At 38.8% G+C, this 17,371-nt stretch overlaps 1 protein-coding gene across 1 annotated transcript in view; it reads right to left on the bottom strand.

Moving 5' to 3' along the window:
- Positions 1-17,371, bottom strand: part of piezo2a (piezo-type mechanosensitive ion channel component 2a) — a gene marked incomplete at its 3' end in the record, with an annotated part of 196,524 nt that overhangs the window by 131,429 nt on the left and 47,724 nt on the right. Inside the window, exons 3-4 of the mRNA XM_079601115.1 lie at positions 15,297-15,422; positions 1,356-1,398 (exon numbers count right to left, since the gene is read on the bottom strand). Coding sequence (XP_079457241.1) covers positions 1,356-1,398; positions 15,297-15,422 — 169 coding nt within the window. The remainder of the gene's footprint in view (positions 1-1,355; positions 1,399-15,296; positions 15,423-17,371) is intronic.

Raw genomic sequence — 17,371 nt, forward strand, 5'->3', positions numbered from 1 at the left:
TATTTTGTCAGTTAGTTGATAAAGTGCATTATTAAAGTTCATATTTTAAAGTACTGTGGTTGGATGACAATACAAGTATATTGTTTTTCTGCTTTTATGAAATATATTATCCAGTACGTTTCATTATTCTGTCATATGATATGTGAGGGGAACAGACAGACATGTTTCATCTTTTTAATGCAATATTCATAATATTCAGTTTTTTTGCTAAGTACAGTTGGATCTTCTCCCGGCTGACACGCGTCCAGGTCAGAAAATCAAGAAGTTTAAAGCCTCCAAAAAAAGCATCACACACTCCGAACAACACGCTTACACACACTCCGAACAACACGCTTTCACACACACACACACACACACACACACACACACACACACACACACACACACACACACACACACACACACACACTCCAAACAACACGCTTTCACACACACTCCGAACAACACGCTTTCACACACACTCCGAACAACACGCTTTCACACACACACACACACACACACACACACACACACACACACACACACACACACACACACACACACACACACACACACACACACACACACTCCAAACAACACGCTTTCATACACACTCCGAACAACACGCTTTCACACACACACACACACACACACACTCCAAACAACACGCTTTCATACACACACACACACACACACACACACACACACTCCGAACAACACGCTTTCACACACACTCCGAACAACACGCTTTCACACACACTCCGAACAACACGCTTTCACACACACTCCGAACAACACGCTTTCACACACACACACACACACACACACACACACACTCCAAACAACACGCTTTCATACACACTCCGAACAACACGCTTTCACACACACACACACACACACACACACACACACACACACACACACACACACACTCCAAACAACACGCTTTTATACACACACACACACACACACACACTCCGAACAACACGCTTTCACACACACTCCGAACAACACGCTTTCACACACACACACACACACACACACACACACGCACACACACTCCAAACAACACGCTTTCATACACACACACACACACACACTCCGAACAACACGCTTTCACACACACTCCGAACAATACGCTTTCACACACACTCCGAACAGCACGCTTTCACACACACACACACACACACACACACACACAGACTCCGAACAACCCGCTTTCACACACACACACACACACAGACTCCGAACAACCCGCTTTCACACACACACATACACACACACAGACTCCGAACAACACGCTTTCACACACACACACACACACACACACACACACACACACACACACACACTCCGGTCTCTGCGGCGTCTCTTACCTCTCGAACCCCAGCTGTCGTATCGACCTCTCCCATGATGAGCCTGCGGAGACACACACACACACACACACACACACACACACACGATGATGAACACAACAGGTTTCGGCAGTTTTCACCCGATAATAACCCCGTGTGGCGAAAGCTCAGGTCATCGAGATCGCTGGCTTAACCCTCAAAGTAGTGAAGCCCGACCCATTAGGTGCTGACTGGGCTGGACTGGGAGAGTCTCTACATGACAGGTTGTCATTTATATTTTATCTTATATTAAGATTCTGAAACATCACAGATCTTTTTTTTTTTTCAGCGAGGATGCGTTAAATTGATTAAAAGTGACAGTAAATAAATTTACAATGTTACAAAAGATTCTATTTCAAATAAATGCTGTTCTTTTGAACTCTCGATTCATCATCAAAAAAAAAAAAATGTATCACAGTTTCCACAAACATATGAACTGTTTCCAACACTGATAATATTCATATTATATCATATTACACTGATTTCTGGAGGATCATGTGACACTGAAGACTGGAGTAATGATGATAAACTCAGCTTTGATCACAGGAATAAATTACACTTTACTGTATATTCACATAGAAAACTGATGATTTACATTATTATAATATTTCACTGTTTTACTGTATTTCTGATCAAATAACTGCAGCTCTGATGAGCAGAAGAAGACTCTTTCAGAAACATTAAAACAAATGCTAGTGTTTGTAGAACCTACGATTCCTAATGAGATTATTCAAATAAGTAATATTTCTGATATTCTGATATTAAAGACGTCTGACGTCATGTGTTCTCTACACGACACTTGTGTGTGTGACTCCGAGAAGAAGTGTGCGGGTCATCAGCATCTGGACAGATGTTCCTGCTGTGCACATGCTCCACACACACCTCACTAACATCTGCACAGATCCAAACCAGATGCTGTTCACCACACACACACACACACACACACACACACACACACACACACACACACACACACACACACACACACACACACACACACACACACACACACACACACACACACACACACACACACACACACAGCGCAAACACCACACACACACAGCACAAACACCACACACACACACACAGCGCAAACACCACACACACACACACACACACACACATACGCACGCATACGCACGCACAGACACACAGCAAACACCACACACACACACAGCGCAAACACCACACACACACACAGCGCAAACACCACACACACACAGCGCAAACACCACACACACACACAGCGCAAACACCACACACACACACAGCGCAAACACCACACACACACACAGCGCAAACACCACACACACAGCGCAAACACCACACACACAGCGCAAACACCACACAAACAGCGCAAACACCACACACACACACACACAGTGCAAACACCACACACACACACAGCGCAAACACCACACACACACACACAGCGCAAACACCACACACACAGCGCAAACACCACACACACAGCGCAAACAGCACACACACAGCGCAAACAGCACACACACAGCGCAAACACCACACACACAGCGCAAACACCACACACACACACAAACAGCGCAAACAGCACACACACAGCGCAAACACCACACACACAGCGCGAACACCACACACACACACACAGAGCGCAAACACCACACACACAGCGCAAACACCACACACACACACACAGACACACAGCGCAAACACCACACACACAGCGCAAACACCACACACACACACACAGCGCAAACACCACACACACAGCGCAAACACCACACACACACACAGCGCAAACACCACACACACAGCGCAAACACCACACACACACACACAGACACACAGCGCAAACACCACACACACACACACACACACACAGCGCAAACACCACACACACACACACACAGCAAACACCACACACACACAGCAAACACCACAAACACACACACACAGCAAACACCACACACACACACACCCCGACGCAAACACCACACACACACAGCAAACACCACACACACAGCAAACACCACACACACACAGCAAACACCACACACACACAGCAAACACACACAGCAAACACCACACACACAGCAAACACCACACACACACACACACACACAGCAAACACCACACACACACAGCAAACACACACAGCAAACACCACACACACACACACACAGCAAACACCACACACACACAGCAAACACCACACACACACACACACACACACAGCAAACACCACACACACACAGCAAACACACACAGCAAACACCACACACACAGCGCAAACACCACACACACACACACAGCGCAAACCCCACACACACATTTTTTACAAATAGAATGTGAGCTGTGAGTGGCGCTCTGCTTTTGAGCAGTCGATGCATGAACTCATAGAAAATAAAGCGTTTGTATTATAGTCGTCCGCCAGATCCGCTCTTGTCTTCTCTATAACTCTGATGAGCAGACGCGCCGCAGAAGACCGCGTGATGATGATGATGATGATGATGGTGATGATGATGATGATGATGATGATGATGATGATGATGATGATGATGATGACCCAATAAACACCAGATGTGTGAGGCTCTTCTTACAGAGACGTTCACAGATATGTGTCGAGTCGGAGATCAAAGCGCAGAACGTTTTCCGGATCATCTAATGCTACATTTGAGAACCTCTATCAGGTCATGTGATATTGAGACGAGAGAACGCAGTTGAGGAGATCACCGCTCATAACACACACTTCACACACACCCTTCCCTCGCACTCGTCACACACCCGCCCCTCGCGGGTCAAAGTGACCCGAAGCCCTACAATTATGCTAATTTTTTTATTGTTTGTCCAGAAAGCTTATTTTATTTCATTGTGATCATGTTTTTTTCTATTTCTTTATGAATTTAGTTTTTTTAAGATCTGCCTATTTTTTATTTTATTTTTACCTTTAATTTACTAGATTTGATCAATAAATAATGAATAAATAGTCATATAGATGCACATTCCTCACATTCTTTCAACTTAAATTCAAAATAATTTTTATTTTTAATTTTACTTTTAATTCAGCTCAAAATATCTTACATTGTGTGTCCTTGCTGACCTTGTGTGGAATAAATAATAATATAATATAATATTTCATGACTGTAGATGGCCTTATATCTCTATATGGAGCAGATGAGCTGTTCCGCTGGGTCCTAAAGCCAGTCTCTCTTAAGTGTGCATTCACACACACATGTAGACATTATATAAATAACTTTTTGGCAAAGTTTGAGCATTTTTAGGTTTTTCTGTGTGTCCTGAAGCATGCCTCCATTCATTCCTATGGGGGTCAAAATGACCCGAGGGAAGGATTTGTTACTTTTTCGCATCGCCTCCAGAGCGCCCGAGAGATGAAGCCACCGGGAAACACACGATCGAGTCACAGTGAAGGTGTGTGTGGCTTCTCTGCTTACACACATCTGGAGAGATTCGGTGAGATGTTTTCAGATGTGCTTGTCATTTCATTCTGAATTATTCTCACAATATCGCCCAGAGGTGAAGTCACAGTAAAAACAAGCCCTCGCAGAAATCCAGCGGCTGCTTATTGTTGAAACTCAGCCGTCCGCAGGGTTGCTATACATTACTGGTAAAAAAAGAACTGATTAACAATTTTTTTTACATTTATTTATTACATTTTATGCCATTTTTTATTTTATTAAATTCAATTAAATTTTATTTTTATTTATTTTATTTCATTTTATATTATTTTTCAATTATTTTAATTTTTCATTTATTTCTTAATTTTATTACATTTTCTTATTTTATTTAAAAAAATTATGCTATTTATTTTTTTAATCAATTGATATATTTTATGTTATTAATTAATATTTTAGAAATTTATTTTATTATGTATTTAACATACTTGTTTCTGCCTAACAAACTAAAATAAAAAAAATAAGATTTTATTTTGTTTTGATGCCAACTTTATTTTTCACAGTTGCAAAGAAGTCTCTTTACTCACCAAGCCTGCATTTATTTTAATATTTATTTGATTACAGTAAAAACAGTGAAATATTATTATAATGTAAATCATCAGTTTTCTATGTGAATATACAGTAAAGTGTAGCCTAATTTATTCCTGTGATCAAAGCTGAATGTTCAGCATCATTACTCCAGTCTTCAGTGTCACATGATCCTCCAGAAATCAGTGTAATATGATGATCTGATGATCAAGACACACTTATGAATATTATCAGTGTTGAAACAGTTCATATTTTTGTGACACCGTCATACATTTTATTTGTCAGGATTTTTTGATGAATAGAAAGTTCAAAAGAAAACCATTCTATCATGAGGGATTATTATAAATGTCTTTACTGTCACTTTTGATCAATTTAATACCAATAGAAAAGTATAAAAACAAACATGTGATGTTTAACGGGTATATTGTCCGGTTAAAGGAAGTGTTTTCTTCGGTGACTCCCTCGGCGATGAACAAATAAAGCTTAGTCACCGTCAGACTTGAGGAAACAGAGGTTTACACACACTCTTTGTTAGAAATCAAATGTGCGTATTTTTAGAGAGATCGGCGTCCTGAGGAAGCTGATCTTTATCTCTACAGTATTATACAAACTGAGCGAGTGTGTTCTCGGTGATCACTCACTCATGCCATCGGGAGGAACAATGGCGCATTAATCTCTCAACGAGCCAATACAGTCCCGCGCGCTCTCGTGTCAATAACGCCATCGCATCGAGAGGAGAGTATGAAAGACTAAAGACAGAAAACAGGGCGAAACGAAACGTTGGTCATCTCTAGCAGAAAGACTTCTTGTTTCTGTGTTATGAGGAGAGTAACACACACATTTACCGATCGCACTGAAACACACTGTAGACATGCCAGAAACGAGACGCTAGAACTCGTGATAAAGCCACAAACTTTCATTCTACTCTGTTAAAGTTTATTTGTGCATTTTGACGCAAGACGTATATTCAAAATATATGAATAGGCTATCTCTGGATTACACAACAGTTAATATTCCTACTACTATACACTCAAAAAAAAAGTTTTATTTATTAAACGGTTAGTTCCAATCCTTGATTCTATTCACGATAAAACACGGCTATGACCGTTTCACCCAACGGCTCTATGTATCACTACACAACACCCCTAGCAACCACTCTTAGCAACGCAAACACAAGTTTGATCTCATCGATATTGTTCATTGAAGCTATAGTAGAGTATTGTGAGATATCGAGTAAGCGAGTGTACCTGCATTTACAGTAGATATAGCATTTTCCTTCAGGTCAGCCATTCATAATAATAAAAATCCGTTTGAAAGTCCGCTGCGATATCTTGTCCTTTTCCCGAGCCCATAGTCATCTGTCAGTGTCGTCTTCCTTCTCCGTGATCACAAGTTTGAGTCCTTTCACTGTAAAAGTCTTCTCTACTGACTGACTCGCTCATAAACACAGTCTTTATCTCCATCTATTGGCGAAATAATGTATGTAACTTCTGTTGCTGTTCACGGTCAGGGACTATTTTTTCCAGCGGAAGGAAGGCTTTTAGTGATTTTACTTCATGAAAGTTGCGTAGATACATATTTTTCGGCTTTAATAGTTGTATTGTGTGGTAACCGTTTTATAAAAGCAATAAGATACTCGAGGCAAGTGCTGTATAGTGAATAAGTCACGGAGGGGTTGATTTACCGCTCCGCTTCGCGTCGTGCCTAACAACGCCCTTCGGCCGTGACTTATTCACGATACAGCACAGCCTCTTGTAGGCCTACCTTATTGCTTACTTGGCCTCTTGTTAAATTTAATTAACTCAAATAAGCAAAAGTAACACGATTGTTTAATATTTTGTCACAACTTAATTTAATTGTGTTCAATCAACCTAATATATTTAAGCTATAAGTTTACTTAATTAATTTGTGTGAAAACTACATGAATAATTTTTGTTGACACATCTAACTGGGCGGTGGATCTGTAGTTCCCAGCATGCTTTGCAGGGGACTGCATAAATGTAGGGATTAAAGTGTTATTTTATGTGTTTTTCAGTAAATGGAAAGATGTTGTTAATTAATGTTAGTTTTTAATGTTCAGTTATGTTAGAAACTTTCTGTAATGTTTTTGAATTTTGTGTTTCCCATTATGCAGAAGAGTGGCGCGGGTGTGGGGACTCAGTACACACTTTATTTGCATTAAACCATTGCAGAACTGCAAAAGTAATATTTAATATTACTATGTAAACAGTGGATTATAATATAATATAACATAATATGACATTATAATATAAGATAATAATATAAGATAATAAAAACAAATATACACTAAAAAGAAATAAGCTGTTGAACGAACTTAATTAAATTAAGGAAAACTTTAAATTAAATTACATTTTTCCAACAAAATCGAAGTTGTTTGAAATGAATTGTTGTAATCTTGTTGTATGAACTTAAATTAATTTAGTCAATCCTAGATAAAGTTTAGTCAGGTTAGTTTTTGTCCTGCCTAAAATTGCAGACAATATCATTTTAGCTCATTTGATTCTATTCAATAATGCTAGATGTTACTAGTGTTCTATATAATGAAAAGTTATATTATAATATGTTATTTTATATTATAGCCTATTTTATATGATATTATAATGTTATATTGTATTATATTATAGTTTTACACCATAAAAGGGAAAAACAAAGCAAGCTTACTAACGTGATCCAGGTTTCATTACGGAGTAAAAAATAAAAAGATAATTGTGAGATAAAGCTTAAAATAAGAAATATAATTATAATTTATGTTAAATATAGTCACAATGGTGACATTAATTCACTCGGTGAAGTATAAAGTCACAAATATGAGAAATAAATATGCAGAAGAAAAATATACAAGAAATATAATTACCTATGTTTTATTTTATTAGGCAGAAACAACCTATTTATGAAGGAGTGCAATAGTATAACTTAAAAATACAACAGTTATTTATATCAATATTGTTAATAATTAAATAACAACTGTTTAAACAATTTTAATGTAATATAATGTTATATATTTACATGTTATGTTGAATTGAAATACACAACTGTTAAAAATTAAATATTAGAATGATCTAAAATCATCCAGCCACTAAATTAATAAATCTTTAGAATATTTGATGAAAAAAATTCTCACTTGGGTTTGATATTTTGTTATCAATGCAGTAAAATGTATAGTTTATACAAGTGTGATTTTTAAAGACTCCAATACTCTCTTCGGTCTCCAAATGCAAACCTGTATATAAACTGTTAGTGTTGTCAGTGCATTCATTGAGGAAGTTGAAGTTGAACAGCTGGTGTGTGTCCACGGGAACAGATCGAGTCGTAACCCTGCTACTGTTCCAGAGTCAGTTATTACGCATTGAAGAGCACCGGATATACGGGCTAATGGAGGAAGAGCTGATCCCAGGTCAGGCGTTACTGAACAATGCATATTTAAAGGATATAGTTCATACTGACTCATCACAGCACTCAACGCTCGGCCTCGGCTGACCGATAGAGAACAAAGGAGAAGGAGTTTACTGAGTGATCGTACACACACATGTGTGCTTCATGCTTCAGTTTCCTGACGTTTATCAGTCATGTGTCAACGTCTCAGCGCAATATCCAATCAGTGTAAGTGAAGTGTTACGGTTTTAATTCACAAATATAGTGTACAAAAAGGAGTTCATCCAAAAAACAAAAAACAATTCTGTAGAACACAACAGTTTTTCCCCTCCATAAAGACATGAAGAAATAATTAAGTAGCGAAGAGCTTGTATGAAATTCAGAGAGAAGAATCAAATAATTCTCCTTCAATGGGAACATATGGCTTTCTGCAATACATGCAACAAATATGGTTATGGTTATTTTATAAAAATGCTAAACGATGCAAATGCATAACAAGCTGTGCTTCTGTGGCTTGATCTAAAACTATGAATATGCCTTTGGATAAAAGCATCTGTAAATTGAATATCTACATGATTAATTAAGAAAGTTTTAATACGAAAGTGATTCCTTTTAATGTGATGTGGTGGGGTTTAGTTCATGTTAATTTAAGGTAATGGAAGTAAAATATATGAAGGTTTTATGTTCCTGGATTGTTGTCAATATAATGCTATTAAACAGCAAATTACATCGCTGTTATAAAATATAATGTTAAAGGGTTAGTTCACCCAAAAATGAAAATAATGTCATTAATGACTCGCCCTCATGTCGTTCTAAGCCCGTAAGACCTCCGTTCATCTTCGGAACACAGTTTAAGATATTTTAGATTTAGTCCGAGAGATTTCTGTCCCTCCATTGAAGCTGTATATACAGTATACTGTCCATGTCCATAAAGGTAATATAAACATCATCACAGTAGTCCATGTGACATCAGTGGGTTAGTTAGAAGTTTTTGAAGCATCGAAAATACTTTTTGGTCCAAAAATAACACAAAATAAGACTTTATTCAGCATTGTATTCTCTCCCGGGTCTGTTGTGAATCTGCGTTCAGGACTCCGCAGTGACGCTGCTGACGTAAGACGCTGATGACGTGTTATCTGGTGCGCCCGAGCTTCATTTACAGTCTGAGGGAGACGCACGCTATATTCAAGCTATTCTACATTGTTTGCGTGGATATCATTTTTTTAATGGTGCGTAAATGTGCATGTCGCGGATGAGACACTTTTACAGCGTGCGTTTCCCTCAGTCTATAAATGAAGCTCGGGCGCACCAGATAACACGTCATCAGCGTCTTACGTCAGCAGCGTCACTGCGGAGTCCTGAACGCAGATTCACAACAGACCCGGGAGAGAATACAATGCTGAATAAAGTCTTATTTTGTGTTATTTTTGGACCAAAAAGTATTTTCGATGCTTCAAAAACTTCTAACTAACCCACTGATGTCACATGGACTACTGTGATGATGTTTATATAACCTTTATGGACATGGACAGTATACTGTATATACAGCTTCAATGGAGGGACAGAAAGCTCTCGGACTAAATCTAAAATATCTTAAACTGTGTCCCGAAGATGAACGGAGGTCTTACGGGCTTAGAACGACATGAGGGCGAGTCATTAATGACATTATTTTCATTTTTGGGTGAACTAACCCTTTAATAGCAGAAATACTACTGTGGGAAAATATGCATGTGATACTATAACTCAAAAATATTTTAGTTTGCATATGTTACTAATTTAAAAAAATAAGTCGATGGGAGATTCTTAGACATTACTCATTAGAAATAGTTAAAAATAGACATTGTTTCATAGATAATAATAATATCTGACTTTGTTTTGCTGTTTAACTTCAAAGTTGGAATGAAGTCTGTGTTAAATCAGTTCAGAACATGTTTGAAGATTATCAGTGCAAACACGGCAGTGAAATGTGAGGACTCAAACGGGAATATGAATATGACTGTATGAATGTTGGCAGCGTAACTCTCAAAACTCAAGATCAGTTTTCAGTTTCTTGCTCCTTGCGTCTGATAAAAATCCTTTCAGTTATTTTATATCAAATGATAGGGCAATAATTTGTTTTCATGAGCGCTGATGTAAGGTTTGCGTAAGCATGTGGTCGTGTTTAAAGCATAAAGACCTCAGAGCTTTATATCTCTGGCCTCGCTCGAGTCTTCATTGCTCTCGGTGGATCTTGGCTCTTATAAAGCATGAATGTTGGTTTTGTTTAAATCTGCCTGCGCACCCACAAAGAAAAAGCCACTGAATTCATCTTACCCTAATTTTTTTAAAGTTTCTTTGTACATGTAGGTATGCTGATTTATTTTTAAAGGGCTGATGAACTGAGAAATCAAACTTTCCTTGAGCTTTTGACATATAGGAGGTCATCATATTATCAGGATATCCTGTCAGTTTCAGAACTGAAAACTCATTATAATATGCAAAACTGTTATCCAATCATAGCAGTGGGCGTTTACTTCCAAGTCTTCAGTGCAACACGCCCATAAAAACCCAGCGTTTCAGGAGCTAGCCTCAAAACCAGGGTATAAATAGCCCATTACTGATTCATTTGAATGTTTTTAAATGTACAAACCAAGCGAACATCGTAAGTTGACTTCAGAAAAAAGCCAGTTCCTGACCCCTTTAAAGAAATTAATATTTTTATTCAGAATGGATGCATTAAATGGATCAAAAGTGATAATAAATGTCTTTACATTGTTGCAAAAGATTCTATTTCCAAATAAATGCTGTTCTTTTGAACTTTCTATTCATCAAAGAATCCTGAACAACTCCTGAAAACTGTATTCCACACTGATAATAATCATAAATGTGTCCTGAGCATCAGATCATCATATTACACTGATTTCTGGAGGATCATGTGACACTGAAGACTGGAGTAATGATGATAAACTCAGCTTTGATCACAGGAATAAATTACACTTTACTGTATATTCACATAGAAAACGTTATTTATACATAATTCATGAAATTTTCTGAAATGTTGGACATTCATGTTACATTTTTTAAATGTTACAACTTGTTTTAGAATGTTCAGAAAATATTCAAATGTAATGTTTCATTAATGTTTGAAGAATGATACAACGGAATGTTTTCCTCAACATTCGTGCCACCAAGAAAAAACTTTTACATTATCAGATGTTTTGAACATTCAGAAATAACCTTTTCAACTTTATTGGAATGTTAACAAAATGCTCTTATAATATATTGTTGTTAGCATGCGCTGAGCGTGAGAGATTGTTTTGTTTGTTTGTTGAAAAACATAAAAATCTTCCTGACCTGAAACTTTTGAATGCTCTATTGGCAATAATAAGTAATTAATTGAGGAGCAGAGTGACCGCAAACCTTTAATTGACCAATAAGATGCCCTCACGGCTCCTCTTCATTCAGAAGTGAAGGGTGTAATTCCTCTAATGTAACTGTTTTCAAACAGGTTTCTCCATAGTTGGACAAACAGATTCTGCAAATAAGCTCAACTAAATATTTGTCAGTGAAATGTTGGTCAAGAGCCTCTTCTATCATCATCTTGTTCTGCGAATAGACCCGTCCAGACGTGGTGTTTGAGACGGTTCAGCCGGACCGGGCCTTCAGTGTTCAGAACGAGATCGTCTCCATCTTGAACACAGATGCTGTGGCGTTCACGCGTGGAGCGAGTGCTAGCGCTGTGAGCGGGTCTGGCTCTGCGTGAGCCGGTGTGTCGGGGTAACATGAGCCAGACGTGTGTTTCGACCTCAGGTCACCTTTTCATTTTAAAGATTTGACAGACAGACATGAACATTTGCATGCCATCACTGCAACATCTTATTGAAGCGCTTGATTGATTGCGTAATGTGTGTCGCATCACAGCGAGTGCAAGATGAGCATTTGTGGTTTAAAAGTATATAAATGTTTATTTTGTTATAAAATGTCCGCTGGTTTGTCTAGATGAGACTCTTATTCCTCGGCTGGGATCGTGTCGAGACTTTAAAGCTGCACAGAAACTCACATTTAAACCTTCATCCCGTTGATAACCAGTGCAGTCACTATATGGAGAACAATCCTGGAGTGTTTTCCTCAAAAACCTTCATTTTTTTTCCACTGAAGATTGATGCTGGCATAGAGTGCCGAAGTTATGACGTCACTTTGTAGGCCAGCCCGGAAGTTAGCGGCGCATGGGTTCCCTCGGTCGAAAAGCTATGCATTTCCCTCATAGACTTTTAGAAAATAGCCAAAAATAAGATCCGTTTTCAACAAAGAGTTGTGACCCTTACATGTTTTGTCTATCAAGATAATCTTTACAAGTTAATCCAAAATGTATAAATTTTGAAGCCTTAATAAAGCCGTCAGATATAAAATGCTAACGCTAGGCTATTAACGGACTACAGCACACCTCTCTGACCACGGTCGCGGATCAACGTCATCATCAAGCTTCCTCAAACTTTATTTAAAAACACGCTCGCTCATTATGATCTGCGCTGTGTATGAACCCTATGAACACTTATCCACTTTTTCATGAGAAATATTGCACATTCGTTTTTTCCAAAAATGTAAGAAACTAATTTTGTTTATGCGTGCCTCTGAGATTTTTTTATCTTTTGTTAATGTTTTATTTATTAGTTTATTATTTTGTTAGTTTATATAAACCTTAATATTATTTTCTTTGTGATTACGATTATTATGCCGGATCATTGTGCCCCAAATAAACTTTAATAAAGATTATCTTTCACTGTATTATGTGTGATTGTATGTTTGCATACCATTTGCTAATTCGGCAGAAAAAAAACGCGCTTTCAGCACCTCAGAAGCACTAACGTCAGCTATGGCCGTATCAATTTCCAATCTTATGTCCTTTTAGGGTCGGCTAACCCGAGCCTCTTTCATTGGACGACTTGTGGATGCATCTCGGGACAAAACGAAACACCATTGTCGAACAGTCTCTCCACAGAAATCAAGACTGTGAGGTTAGTTAGTAGTGAGAGATCTCCTGTTTGTCATGATGACGTCGAAAGTCCCCGCCAAAGGATGTAGTCCCTTTTAGCAACTTGTTAGCAACCACCGTTTTTAAGTCACAATAAAGTTTAGAAAACCACAAGCAGGTTATAACTGGTGTGTTTTATGTCATAGATCAAAACGTGAAAATATTAAGGCTTTGTTAACCACAGACCTTATTTCAGGCGATTTAGCAAAAACCCATTCAAAAAACCCATAGACTTTAGGGCGAGGGAACCGGAAGTGCTAAAATGCTAACTCACTTCCGCGTTTTGGCCTACAAGGTGACGTCATAATTTAACGGCACTCTATTGATCCCGGGATGAGGACCTATTGGGGATCAGTCCCGGAACGCGCCCTGTGTGAACAAAAGCCAGGATCAGCCCACAGCAGAGTAACGGGTTGAGCGATTAACCAACCCAAGTCCTCAAGCCTACGTCATCAGAAAAAGACCCATTCCAGACCGGAAGTAACTTTTCAGACTTTGATTAAAGATAACTTCGGCAAACAATTTTTTCCCGTGTATTAACTTGCACGGATGAATTGTTCACTACAAGACTAGTAATATCCGCTAACAAAGTAAATATGGTCAATTTTGATTTCATGCCGACTTTAACTGGTTAAACCAACAGGGTTGTTTTCAACTAGTAACTTGAGTATGAGAGTTCAGCTCATTCAGTGAGTGTGAGTTCTGTACGTGAGCCAATAAAACCGGTTTCCTCTGCTAAACCTGATCAGTCTGGTTTAATGATCTGTGAAAGCTAGATTTAGGCCTTGTCCACACTAATACGGCTTTGTTTGAAAACAAAGCGTTTTGTAAAAACTCTTCAAAGTGGATACATTTGAAATCGCGCTTCCACGTTGTAGTGTGGACTGTCAACAGAGGTATTTGAAAACGATGACGTGAGTTTAGTCATGTGACGCATATTGTACCAATAGATATTCAAGTTTATACCAATATTGTGCCGATATGTGGTATTCACTTTCACACAGTTGCTAAAATATGTTACTTCACACACTCTTCACATCACAGTCCTGCACAGATGACAGAAACTCACTCGCATCTGCTGTCCCGCGGTGAATCATGAGACCAGACATAATGGTGAGTGAGAGCGATCAGTGAATGCTGAGATATTTTGCTAAATAAAATGATTCAACCAGAAGAATTGCGCGATAATATGTGTATTGTGAAGTCGTTGCATGAGACTTTTATTATGCACGCCCGGGTTGTGTTGTGTGAGATTGAGGAAGTAAAATTGAGAGTTCGGAATCACATGCGAGTCTGTTTCTTTCATGAATATAACACACACGGAACATAGAAACATGTTTCATCTCAGTGAGCTTTGTATGAGGCTTTACACATGCGCAGTAAAGGTGAATTTAGCTTTTTCAGGTGTTTCCCAAAAGTTCCTCATCCACACTGAACGCCTGAAAACGCTAGTGTGGACGGAGAGCGTTTATAAATGAAAACGCCGTTTCCAAACGCCTCGGGATGAATGCAGACGTAGCCTGAGTCGGTACTCACAGTTGAAGTCGGGGTCGATGGTGTCTCCTGCGATCAGGCTGTTGATGGTGATCTGGAAGATGAGGTGCAGGAGCAGGAACGTCATGCTGGTGAAACACAGGGATTTCAGCAAACGCCCCGTGTGTCCTGAAGAAGACAAAGTGTTCGGTTTGAATATACTGAGTAAAAACATTGACATTAGGACGTGCATATAAGCTGCAATTTAAATAAAGTGCTTAGATAGTCATACAACACAGTCCTCTATTCTTTTCTTTAGGAGTGGTCATAACTTTTATATGTCAGTTTCAGAAAAAAAAAAGAGATTGGTCTACTTGGTCAACCCTTGATTGACAGACAAGCTCTTAAGACTCTGAAAATCCAGTTTTTAATGTTTACACCATCACAAACCATGTGTAAGTTCATAAGTGGACAGCATTGCTGAGTATTTTCTGCTTAAAACTGCAGTGAACCAAAGACAGTCTCAAAAACACGGTTTGAAATCGCTGGTGTTTCTGACGTCACACACTACCTTGACCAATCAGATCAACGTGTGATCGTCAACCAGTGGATCTCAGAGTGAGTGAGTGAGTGAGTGGAGGCGGGGCTCATTTGCATATTCATAGAACCGCGCATACTACATGAGGCAAGGGTGTCGAGTTACATTCAAGATATTTTGAGGCATTAAGAAGGAAAAAAAACATTTAAATATGTAATTTTGGTGATCAAAGATGAGTTATAAGGGATAAAATGATTGACTTCAGCCTGATTTTCTCAGCATCACTATTACAGAAAAAAAATTAAAGGAAAAAACGCTTAAATATATAATTTTGGTGATCAAAGATGAGTTTTAAGAGTAATTCGTTACTTAACTAGTTACTTGAAAAAGTAATCTGATGTCAGACTCTCTCTCTCTCTCTCTCTCTCTCTCTCTCTCCATTTAGCATTGATATGTTTGGCAGTGTTTGGACTGTTCATCATTCAGGATCAGTGTGAGTTCAGAGACGTGGCCGTTTAAAGATCCAAATGAAACAATGCTGCGAGTAATGCATGCATAGGGTCGAAGAGATTGTTGATTTATGTATAATGCTACATAAACATGTTTTATGATAGAAGAGAAGGTTTTGGAAGGCTTCTTGATACAGTGGGACGCTGGGAAAATGACACCGATAGCATCAAACATGAACTTAAGGATGTTAAAAACACCCACAGCCCATCCGGCCCAAATGAGGATATGACGTCATATGCAAACCAATAAGTGCTTAATTTAATAATAGGCAATTCTGGACAGATAATATCATGACTTAAAGGATTTAAAAAGAAGTGGGATAAAATGTCCCCCTTCTTTAAGGGTTGCATGGATTTAGTTCATGTTTAAAGGCTTTCTAGCAAATCACAGTCTCTTTTGATTACATTCAGAGCTTATTAATTCACAAGAGCACATTTACAGTCAAGTATCAGAGGTAATGAGAGCGGATCGTTTCTTTCCCTGAGGATTTCAGTGAGGTATCCGGCATCGGTCCGAGACACCGGCTGCTTCCGGAGCGCACCGCAACTCGCTCTCTGAACCCCGGCTAAAAGCTTCCTCGTCAGGGAATTAACAAACTTTTAGAAAGGATTCGAAAAGTAAATACAGAATGCAGAATTGGTTACTGTCAATAAAGTTAAAACGTCACAACTATGGGGTTTTTTCACGCTGATGTTGCTGTAAATACGTAATTAAGAAAAATAGAGGAACACAACTTCTCTTAAAGGAGTATATAATGCCCTTTTCACAAGATGTAAAATAAGTCTCTGATGTCCCCAGAGTGTGTGTGTGAAGTTTTAGCTCAAAATACCCCACAGATATCTTTGTGTATCATGTTAAATCGTCACTTTTTGAGGGTGAGCAAAAACACCGTTTTCTGTCTGTCACTTTGAATGCAAATGAGCTGCTGCTCCCGGCACAGGGGGCGGAGCTACAAGAGCTTGTGTCCTTTTAACACACACACACACACACACACACACACACACACACACACACACACACACACACACACACACACACACACACACACACACACACACACACACACACACACACACAATTTCTGAATGGT

This window comes from Phoxinus phoxinus (genome assembly GCF_949152265.1).
Source record: "Phoxinus phoxinus genome assembly, chromosome: 24".
NCBI classification, from domain to species: Eukaryota; Metazoa; Chordata; class Actinopteri; order Cypriniformes; family Leuciscidae; genus Phoxinus; species Phoxinus phoxinus.